The following is an 11,662-nucleotide window of genomic DNA, read 5'->3' on the forward strand; positions in this document are numbered from 1 at the left end:
TTGGAGCTTTATGACTCATATGTTGATTTGGCTCGCATCCACTACGGTTTCTCCCGACCTCCTCCCACACACACTTCCTCACACCCTGAGTTATAAACTCCGGAGAGCTCACCTCTTGAATCATTGAGACTCCGAGGGTAACACTAGCTGAGAGAGTCGGAACCAGACAGCAGGATGGACTCAGAGCACGAGCACGAGTGCGGAATTTGTTACCGGACCTACAACGCAGGTCGCCGGTGTCCCAGGGAGCTCCACTGCAAGCACAGTTTCTGTGAGAGCTGCCTGCTGGCCCTTTCACGACCCCTGGGAGCCGACAGGCTCATCGTCTGCCCGCTGTGCCGACACCACACGTCCATCTCCGGGGAGGGGAGGAAGGTCAGAGCCGAGCTGAGGGTGGACGAGTGCATCCTGGAGCGGCTTCTAGTCTCGGGAGTCCTCGACCGACAGGAGGAGGAGGAGGAGGAGGACGACCCGGACGACCGTCCTGACGACAACGAGGAGCCGGCGCCTCCCGAGACTCCAGCCGAGGAGAGAGACTTCTCCATGGGCTCCAGAGGCGAGAGGCTACGGCGGTCTTGTCGGAAAGTTTGCCGGTTGATTAGTGGGAAGGGCTCATGGCGGAGGGGCGGAGAAAGTAAGTCGGCCGCTGTTTGTGGTTCATAACAAGTTTTCAAGCTAAAATGTATAACTTACACACTCCTTTAAATTACTACTTAAGTAAAAGTACACAATTAGACTATTACCAGCAACACGTAGCCTACTTAAAGTATCAATAGTAAAAAAATAGACGATAGTCGTCCATGCAAAATGGTTTCTTTCAGAATTTCAAATGATGGACTCTTCAAGGTCCTGAAAGATGATATAAGCTCCAGCATTTAGTTTCTTTATGTTATGTAATCTACACTATATACTAGTACACACAACGTATTATTAAGATAAAATATCTTCCGGGACTTTAGGTTTTATTGTGGGGCAATTTACAACTTCGTCGTTGCTTTTAGTACATTATGACGTCACCTAAATGCCAACAGGTCTAATCAGCAGCACCTGTGAGGTTGTGGGGCCTTTTAATCCAGGGGATAACACTGACTCTTATTTCCTCAGTTGGTCATATGTTTTGTTTTTCAAATCAAAGTAACTATAGCTATAGCAGTTAAACACCAGAAGAACACGTTATATTGATAAATAAATAGTGGATAAATGTAGATGTGTTTCTAATGTGTCCTGTTTTCCTTTTACAGTCTATATGAACAACGATGACTTGAGGAACTTCGCCATGATGGCCTGCTACATGTTTTAAAGAGTCCACAACTTCAGATACCCAGACTAATGTGATACTTTATTTATGTGCAATGGTTCTCCTTTGCAACATTGACTTGTGATGATTATGATGGTGATGCAACCATGCTGGCGAGACACATTCCGCATTGATTTGTCAGCTTTTCCACTTTCTGATTGCATGTTTAAATGATGACCACTATGTAGCTGTTGCACTCAAATGAGAACAAAATGGAAAACTTGTGAATTGCCAATGCACTGATTTTTTTATATTTATTTTTATGAATGTATTTAATTTGTAAATATTGTTACATATTTAAGGAAAAATAAATGAGTTCTGGTTTCAACTCAATTCAAAGCTTTTTTTTTATATGAGAAAGTGTGTGTCTGTGTGTGCAAATACATCTAAAATAAAACAATGCATTAAGTCTCTATAGGCCTAAGCTGATGTTAGAAAGTACAATTCTCAGAGGAGGCAAATGTTTTATTTTGTTCAAAGAAAGTAAGAGGCATACACAACAAGGGGTTAAATAAATTCAGAAGTATTTTACATGAAATGGGCCAAAAACTGGAACCCATCCTTGGCAGACCAGACCAATCTGGAAAGTGGATTTCTTGAGGCCAGGTGAACAGCATTGCTTCCAATCAGCCTCACGAGCAGCAGCAGAGCGTCAGAGCTCGATGTGAATCACTTGTTTGACAAGTAAAACGCATGAAACGACAACACTACGGAACACGGAAGCCCTGGGGAAAAGCTGTCCATCATGTCAGGAACCTATGTGCTCTACTCAAGGTAGATATCAATTTAACAAGCCTTTTGCAAATGTAATCGGAACATTTGAAAAAGGGGTTGGTGATTATTGTTTGACGGCGTTATGAGTCTCATTACATTCCAACAATATTCCTGCGGGTGTTTTCTCTTTCTTTCTTTTCTCCTGCAGACTCTTGTTTGTCTTTGCGCTGGTCTGTGCAGCCGTCATCCCGTTCACCCTGTGTTCAGATGCTGCAAGAGGTGAGCAACACAAGCAGGCCGGTATCTGGAGTGACCTAATCCTCATTTTTATGAATACAAATGTCACAAGGATTATTTGGTTAGGTGGAGCCACTAAGCTTTCTCTCTGAGATGAGGTTCTTATTTTTTATGTAGATATTCTTAGCAACTTATGTAAACATATTTGTAAGTGTATTTGATTATGAGGCATGGCGATTTCAGGTTATATTTAACAAAAATGAACATGCAATATTAAAGTGTTGCAGCAATTATTTGCCTCCTAAAAACAGCCTTTTGAAAGAATAACTTGTTATTTCATTGTCCTCTTTCAGCCAGTTCCATAACAACCCAAGTGGACAATGGAGTGAGGCACACTGTCCTGAGACGACCGTATACTCCACACAGACAACACCAGCCCTTCTCTACAGGCCTGCCATCGCTCCAAACTGGAGCTAACAGTGAAACTGAGAAGAGTGGGAATTACAGAAAAGCATTGTCAACCATTCACCATCATTTAAATCCGTTACGGTTAACTAAAGGTAGCTTTAGTTCCAATAACAACAGTCCAGATAACAGACCGTCCCGAGCAGGAACAACTAGTGTGCAGAGCGGAACGAGCCCAGCAAGCGGCTACCGCCTTCTCTCTTATAATTCACACCCAGTTATCATTAAAAAATCATCTTACAAGGAGGCTGCCAGTCCCTTTCATCCTTCAGAAGTTCGCAACGCCAAGGAAGCTCAGAAAACCTCCATCAAAGAAAGAGTTCCCAGAAATGACTTTGCTTCTCTTTTTTTGTCTCAGACTGGTAGATATCGGAGTACTTCACTGCCAACTTCAAGAGGGCTTTATAGTGGCTATAAAGAGACAAAAGAGCTCATGTCGGCTGGGACACGGAGTAAATCTAGTGGGATTCAATCAAGCAAATCTTTCGGCCCAGCAAGTCAAACTGCCCCTCATGCCCGATCAATCAGCAGCAGCTCAGACGCCTCTGTTATTAAAAGCGTCCCAAGCCGAGAAAAACTGACACCATCCATCACAGATTTCTCTCTGGGGCTGCACTCGGTGTCTGGCAGCGAGACACCGCTACACAAAAATACCCGGTCATATTGGTTCAAGGACTCCCAAACTGCTTTTGGTGGACGTGAGACGGTTCAAACAGTCACTGACGAGGCACCCAGTGCTTTACCCATGACGTCACATAAGCGAAGGGCCTCTGAATTCATAAGCGGGTTTTCTTCAAATGGTAAACCATTCCAACAATCGCAAAGAAAAGACCCAACCAAGGAATTGCAACAGCGCTCTGATGATGCCAATCCACTGCATCATAATGCCAATGTGACCTATTATGGTGCTTGGAGAGATGGTTTCACTAAGTATCAACCCGCAGCTCAGATCTATGCTCCATGGACAGACGCCTTCGTGGGACGTTTCGTCCCTGTACCTCACGCAGACGTCCCGGGTAACTCTGCTGCTGGCAGCATTACATCTGTAGTTCGTAGCTTCAGTAATGCAACCACAAGAAGATCAACGCATGCTTCCACACCTGGACATGTCCAAGACTATGTCTTCAGAGGCTTTGATGATCCTAAATGGAGAGCGATGAAGGAGGTGCCTATTCTCTCTGCCAGTGGCTCCAATAAAAGGACCAACTCTAGAGGATACAGCTTCGACAAAGGAAAGGGCTTTAAAAGCACAAACATGAACCCTCCTTTGTCACCAAAGTACAGCTTCGGCCAGAGAAGTGCATCTGCTACGGTGGCAAAACCAGAGGGCGCACTTGAAGACGACGCTTCACCTTCTCCTGGCACACGTCAGGATTTCACGTCAGGATTTAAGGAAGCCCGGCCGGGGCTACCTCCAAGTGATGCCGGTGTGGACAGCGACTCACATCACGGACAGTTCAGAACCAACAAAAGAATAGATGGTCTCAAAGTAGTTGGCACTCAATCACTCGAGGGAGACACAACTTTAGTCGGTGAGCCGGATGAGTCGGCCAGAGTCCAGCGGGGTTTTGAACTCCCCAGCTCACAGATGTGGGAACCAAACAGCAGCCATGTAAACCCGATGAGCCCAACTGAGCCAAGCAGTGAAGACCATACACCACTTATAAGACCCTCCTTAGCTTATTTTAGATCGCCAGCGATACTCGACATTGAAACCAGACCAAAATCTGAGTCCAAGCTTCCCGCAACGAAGGCGCACCTGCACACCAGCAGCACCGTGAGAGGCAAACGTGTGAGAGGAGGAGCAAAGAAGCTCAATGAATCCACTGCCTTCAATTACACTGGATATGAAGCCATCATCTGGCGGCCCGCCAGGTTCCGAGCTGTCAACTACGCTGACATTGCAAGCGCCTCGTTAAGTGATGTCACAGCTACAACACAGGCCCCGATCACACCGGCCGATAAGGATGACTTCCCAACCACCTCTGCTGCGCCCAAGCAAAAAGAAGGAGCGGTTTACGGGGCCGTGAACTCTGAGGAGGCCGTGCGGAGTGGAGACGACGCCGACAGAGGTCCTGAAGGAGCTGGGCAAAACAAGCTGGCTGTTGGAGGCAAAGACGTTGACAATGACATGAAAACGTCAGATTTATTCCTGGATGATGAAGGCAGCGTAAGCGGGGATTTTGATGCACCGGATGTTTTTACAACCGCTCCCACAGAGAGTGAGAGTCGGGAGCTGGAGTATCTACGAATATCACCCGGGAACTTCTCCTTCAAGTCAATGAATCTGTCCCGCACAGAGACATGAGGGAAAACTGTTTACGTTATCATGTGTGTAAAAATCCCAATAAAAGATCAAATTAAAATTACGGAATTTATGATTTTTTTTAATTATCAAAGTGTTATTTGTTTACCTTGTTTGACATTTTCTGAGGGTTAGTTTCCTGGAGCGTCTTTATAATTTATTAGTTAATCTACCGATTATTCAATCAAGATAATTAAACTGTATATGGCAACTTGTGCCTGCTTTAATATATGATATAAAAGTCAATATGTTTTGAGTTTTTGCAGTTTGTTGGACAACACGATGTATCTGAAGACACCTTTTTAGACTTTAGGAAATAAATGGCCTTTGAAATAGTTTCCCCATTGTTTCATTCATTACAAGATACTAGGAATTCTCAAAAGTATTATGTTCTATAAATCATGACCGCAAACATTTTTAATAAAACCTAAAAAATATTCTCTCTGGAAGAAAGCTTCTAAGTGGAAAAATCGATCGAGGTCAAACGTGGTTTTCTGAGCATAACATTTGCTTCATTTGGCAAATGCTTTGCATAATGTAGTGTGTGTGTGTGTGTGTGAGTGTGAGTGTGAGTGTGAGGAGGGGAAGCAGAAGAAGGTCATACTTGAGGCTTTTTATAAATTGATTGTATTCCCATTCCTTGTGTCCTCATTCCCAGACAGGCAGTGGCTATTCAGTGTGCTGACACACATTTTCCACCTCCTCTTTCTAGCTTACAAGGAGTTTCAACATGCTGGTCTCTGGGTTAACACGTCAGAGATGGAAAAAACCTGGTCCTCCCCCTTTTTGTTTGAAGGTCTTTTAATGACTTTGCCAAGCCATTAATAAAAGGTTGATAAGGAATACAAGTTATTGAGTGGTTTGATTCTATTGATTTAACCCATAAAGGAAATATGTGCCTTTAATGGAATTTGATAGATGTGCTTGTCATTAAGTTGCTGTAGTCCTATATGTTGTTAGTGGAAACTGAATTGTCTATGCATTATACCTAAAGTGAGCATATCTACATATACAATAAGGCAGCGGTGGTTATGGATCTTGCATTCCTAGTGGACATAACAAAGCAGCTGAACATCCTTAACCTGACGCTCCAGGGCCCTGGTCAGCTAATCGACTGAACTTTAATAAATGCAAGTACAGGGATTATTATAGCTAGTGCTTATATCTTCCACTTACAGAATACTGCATCTAAACTATCAATGGCCGTCTTTACATTTGCCTGAGGAATGTTTGGAAAGCGTCGGACTGCACCTGCAATGGAGGAGGTCCGTTCTTCAGTGTCTTTCAGCCAATTAACACTTCCCTGAAGGTGTTTTTCTGCATGTTTCCCAGTTACATTAAAAGGTGTTTTAATCATGGTCTGATGGGTCCACCCGGCTACACTTATTTAGGCGATTGCCCTCAATTTCCATATCCAGAAAGTATCTGATTTTTGAGCACAATTGTTCTCCTTTGGATGCAAGATTATGAATCATCTGAGATATTTTTCTTATTGTTAATATGTTCAGGATCAGTGACCGGTAACAATGTTAGCAGTGCCCCAGCAGAAACGAGCACTTTTAAGACATCATCCCTGTCATTGATGAAGTAAGTTATATTCTGAGAATATTCAATATGTCAACAAATTAAAAAAGTAATAAAAGGATCAGCATTTCGTAAAGCTGGCATATTATATTATGTTTTGTATACTTACAATACCATTCACTTAAATAACATTTAACACCACCGTGTCTTCATCAGAGTCAAAGAGGAAGTGCACTTTGAATAGCCAGATTAAGGAAGCAAGTGAATGTACGGCACTCGTTTACAACCACACACTACCAGGTCTTTTTGCATGAGCTGCTGTTCATTGTTGCTGTTCAGTGGTGGCAGGCCTCATTTACATTTAAATAAAGATGCCCTGGAAGTGAAAGACGGCAGCGACAAGCCTGGTGGCAATTAGCAGCTGGCTGAGTTCAAATGCTTTGAGATTGTTGAACTGAGATGCGCTCCACACTTTTTGGGTGGTGAAGCCGTCTCTTGGACACACCTCTGTTCTCTTGAAATTCCTCTCTTTGCTTTTGGCAAATGTATAAACACACCCAAAGAGATCAGGAAACGTTGACATCAGATCAACTTTGGCCGCGTCCTCTGCACTGCAAACAGAAAGATACAATTGGATGACAAAGAAAATCCCTGAAAGTCATCCACAATCTAACCATTGGGTCCCAACATGTTGGCATGTGACCCCTTGAAAATAACTTTTAGAGGCCTGAAAAGGGAAGAGGACGTAGTATTTGCTTCCAGAAAAGCAGACATTAATATTTGTGCTTGCACGATAGTGGGCCACAACTGTAAGAACATTTCAATTGTTAAAAATATTGTAACGTACTGAGTGACATGTAATGTGAACCTGTTATGTGATAAGTGTTATTGTGTTTACAGGCAGAAGTTGTTTGAGATAAGCAGTGAAAAATACAATGTTATATTTCATTTTGTTATATGTTTTAGTCAAATTCAGTAGCATAATATTACTTTCTGAATTTAACTGTAAGTAAATGGCTTGTTTATTTGAACACTGTTTTAGGACCCTGCATCCCTTTTCACTCACTGGTGCTCATGGCGGTTCCATATAAAGTGCAGTAATGCCAGTGTGTGGTAGGCTTTGTTCTCGGTATCCATCACCAGAAAACATAATATCATGTAATTATACATTTAGTTCAGGAATATGAAAAGTTACATTTGTTATGTTGTAGTTATACTTCTTCTTTTGTTGTTGTTGCTGTACTCAGGGTTTTAACTGGGACCTCAATCAGGGCAAATGAGGCTCAGCTGTGTGAGCAGAAGCGCTGCCAGGTGTCGGGCATAAAGAGAATAAAGTACAAATGTATTGCATTTGTTGGTTCGGTGCAATGTTTCAATACGTTTCAAACAGAAAATATACGAAAAATATATATTTGCCTTGTTAAAAAACAACATGAAAAAAGTATAGAAACTGCTGGTTGAATTTATTTGGTTGAGTATGATGAAAATATGTTTTTAAAAAAAGTCAATTTTCTAAATATATTGCGCTTTCTTGTCGGACTTGAACGTTGCAGTGGCCCTTTCCCGTGAGATGACAACCCCCACCCCCCAGCCAAATTGAGAGCAGATGTAAGATGTGCCACTAGATGGCGGTCCTCATTCATTTCATTGTCCACACGTGGCATGAAGTACCTGGTGTTGTAGTTCTCATGCTGCGGTCTCCTTTTGGGCTGCACCGTGAAGCAAGAAGACTTTAAAGAGGATCAGATGAATTGCAGAATTACTGTTATGGATGTTTTGGTCTTTTTAAGCTTTAAAAAAAAGAAGCTTACAATTAAGAGCAAAATTGATGTTTTTGCTTCCACCCTTATCAATCAGCCAACCAGGCCTTCAGTTTCAAGGGCATTGGGTCCGCAGTAAGCTCACATCACAGATCATAAAAGGTCTATTCACGACACCTGACCCTTCACCTTTTTCCCAGTCAGCCAGCACCACCTAAATACCAGTTCTACGCTTGTCCTCAATCTGCGAGATCAAAGGGGCCCCAAAGAGAGAATGTGGGAGGGTTTGAGGGATCTGTCAAAACTAAACAAATTGTACTTTGGATTAACACCGCCGCCCCCTACCAATACCCGTGGAAAGCGGGACCATCCCCTTTCCCATTGGACTGAGAGTATTAAGGTGATATGATGTTATGTTGCCAAGGCGTTGGCCGGCCGGCTCCTTCAAAGTTCCCTCTTTCTGGGCTGCCTTTTGTGTTTCTGGTTCACACACTCCCTATCGTTCAGAGTGTGTGTTCTGGCCCGGAGTATTCCCTGTATGTGTGTGTGTGTGTATGCCCCCCCCCCCTCTTACTGTGAGGGGAATTCTATACTATGTGTCTGCGGTTTTCAGGGAGCTTTCAAGGAAAGAAAAAAAAAGTACAGAGGCCTCACAGTCCCCCCCCCTCCCTCCCCCATACAACACCCTTCCTCATCTCCTCCTCCCCTTTCCCATTTTCCCTCACTCCATGTGGCACTTTTTAACAGTTCAAACCTCACTTTTTCTCAGACAAGCTACAGTGACAGAGCTAATTTCGCATGCAGAGACAAATCCATAATCATGGCTCTTATGAGGAGAGGGGGGGGGGGGGTGTCGGTTGCTGGGGGGGGGGGGGGGGGGGGGGGGGGGGGTTGGCGGGAGGGAGGGAAAGACAGAGAAAGGCTTTTTGTTTGGCTAAGTACACTATGTGAAAGAGGGGGCGGTGAGGAAAGAGAGCTAGAAATACATTATAAAATGGTTGCATCGGCTTGGGTATTTGTGGCTCAGATTACATCACATGCCATGCAGAGGATGGACCCAACCATCGGATCCTCTTGGTCCGACCATGACTGTGTGTGTGTGTGTGTGTGTGTGTAAACTAACTTTATTGAGTCTACGGTGATTAACTTTGCCCTAAAACCCACATGAACGGACTGCAGAGGGGGAAAGAAGAGGGAACGTTTGGAGGATTAGCAGAGGCAGTTTTCAGTATACTGACTATAATCCAGAGCTTTTTTGGCTCAGTCAACGTACAGTCAGTTTACTTAAGCTAAAACACGATTACTTAGTTTATTTATTATGGCAACTCGAAGGGAGAAACGGAAGAAAAAAAAAAAAAAATATGTCCCTTTACACATTTCAAATTCTGTAGAAACACTTTCTGTACCTTCACTCACGTCCATCCTCGGCTATATATTTGAGGGAAAAAAAAAGTTTGACTGATGGGAAGGAAGCAATTTAGGAGCGTGGAATAGCGCCGGCGTTAACATTCCCACATCTGCTATGGGAGCTAAAGCTATTTCCGTGTCTCACATCCAGAGAGCTTCCTGTATTCTGCGCCGTGGAGGAAGTCATAAAGACGGGAAGACTTCCTGTATTGTTGCCAACATGGAGCGGTACGGACTGTTCACGCTCCGTAAGGCCGGGGGACCAAAGGTGTAAACATGCACCGTAAAAAAAAGAAAGCACTCTCGGCCCCATCAAAGAGGCCAAGTCATACATCTGCCTTGTATACCATTTGTTTTTACTGTGCTCAGCAGACGTGTAAAGCATCCCCCTATAAAATAAAATAAACCACGATGACAAACACGAGTGTTATCTGTGTACTCCATATAATCTCACGCAGTGCACCGTATACGCTCATTTACCTTGTCTTGTACAAACAAGTGAGGTTATTGAGTCCATTTGTGCTGCTGTGTGCATGTAGATACAGTATCACACGCCATCTCAGACACAACCGGTCCACCTGTTGGCCTCCATCCAGTGTACCTCACTGCGACTGAACTCTGTGTCCTCTTGCCTTGGCCCCCAGCCAGTCTCCACCCCCCCCCCCCCCCCCCCATCCTCCTCCTCACCCTCTTTCACTCTGTCTTCTTGACCAGAGATGTTGCCACCACGGGCCGAGGCAGGCATTGTGGCTGCCCGTCGCCACGACAACCAGATGGCAGCTGCGCTCATTCGTCCGCCTCCGTTCTCTCCTCATCCGAGAGCGCTGCTGACCGTCTCTGCCGCCTGGGATGAGAATCGAGCTTGTTCGACTTTCGAAGGTGCTCCACTGCATCACGAGGGGGGGGGGGGGGGGTAAAAGTCAGACACTGCATCAGGAGCATTGCTTGTGCAAGTCTATTGCAGAAAAGGGGAAACGTCTCTAACGGATCTGAAGTAGGGCTCAACCCCCCCCCCCCTCCGTGTTAAGGATGTAAGTGAGTGTGAAGAGTGTAGGTTTCAGTAAACCTTCCGGTGAGGGTGTGTGGGGGCTTTTTCTTCTCTCATAGAGGTGCGACCAAGCTTTTTGTTGTCCACACTAACCTTAATTGCGCTCAACAAGGTAAGTGAGAGGATCTGCAGGTGCAGGCCTAACTCTGTTTGTGTGTGTGTTCTCATTTATATTAATTCCTACGGTGCCTCTGTCTGGATTGAGTTACTTGGCCATCTGTGGACGAGGATGATACAAGAGTGCATACATGTTAACGAGGCGAGAAAGAAGCACAGATTCACCACACCTAAAAACGCTGATTTAATTATACCGAGTGCGGAGTGAGAGGGAGGTGTCTAATGAAGACATGAGAGGGAGCTCACCCAGCAAAGCCACATTGGTCAAATTACCAGTAAGACGAGTGATTAACTCCGCTGGCAACCCGCCAAATAGGACTGCAAAAGATCCTATCAATGGGAGTGGTGAATGTGACTAACGCAGCTAAAGAGGCTGTGTGGATAACAATCAGGCCGTTGTCTTTTCCACATTACAGTGTGACATCTGCTACGGTCGCGAGCCTCTTCCAGCGCCTCCGAGTCAAAGACGGCGAGTGCGTGAGGGCCGTGAGCACGCCCGTGTCGTGGCCTTTGGTGCAGATGTTCACACTTGTCTTCCGCCCCCTAAATCAGTGGCACTGTTGTTTTGTCTTAAACCTGACACGTTCTCACAATCGTCCCCATTATATCGCTCAAAAGGAAGCCAGTCACAGAAACAAAAGAAACCACAAGTTGGTTGTTTGAGTTTTTTCTTTTTTCTAAAGCAAGTAAAACTGTCTACATCAATGGCAAATTTCACAATATTCCCACTCAGTAACATCCCTCTGGGCAACAGGAGGAAGAGATAAGACAATTTAGAACAGCAGCAG

The 11,662-nt window shown here is 44.4% G+C and overlaps 2 protein-coding genes across 2 annotated transcripts; both read left to right on the forward strand.

Moving 5' to 3' along the window:
- Positions 1-76: 76 nt before the first annotated feature.
- si:ch73-335l21.4 (RING finger protein 227) lies at positions 77-1,630 on the forward strand. The gene is made up of 2 exons (XM_034557584.1): positions 77-634; positions 1,242-1,630. The coding sequence occupies exons 1-2, from the start codon at positions 175-177 to the stop codon at positions 1,298-1,300; spliced, it is 519 nt and encodes a 172-aa protein (XP_034413475.1). The 5' UTR covers positions 77-174; the 3' UTR covers positions 1,301-1,630.
- Positions 1,631-1,930: 300 nt separating this feature from the next.
- LOC117748141 lies at positions 1,931-5,021 on the forward strand. The gene is made up of 3 exons (XM_034557774.1): positions 1,931-2,071; positions 2,220-2,290; positions 2,602-5,021. The coding sequence occupies exons 1-3, from the start codon at positions 2,043-2,045 to the stop codon at positions 5,019-5,021; spliced, it is 2,520 nt and encodes an 839-aa protein (XP_034413665.1). The 5' UTR covers positions 1,931-2,042.
- The last annotated feature ends 6,641 nt before the right edge of the window (positions 5,022-11,662 follow it).

The sequence above is a fragment of the Cyclopterus lumpus genome, chromosome 18, assembly GCF_009769545.1.
Source record: "Cyclopterus lumpus isolate fCycLum1 chromosome 18, fCycLum1.pri, whole genome shotgun sequence".
In the NCBI taxonomy this organism is placed as follows: domain Eukaryota; kingdom Metazoa; phylum Chordata; class Actinopteri; order Perciformes; family Cyclopteridae; genus Cyclopterus; species Cyclopterus lumpus.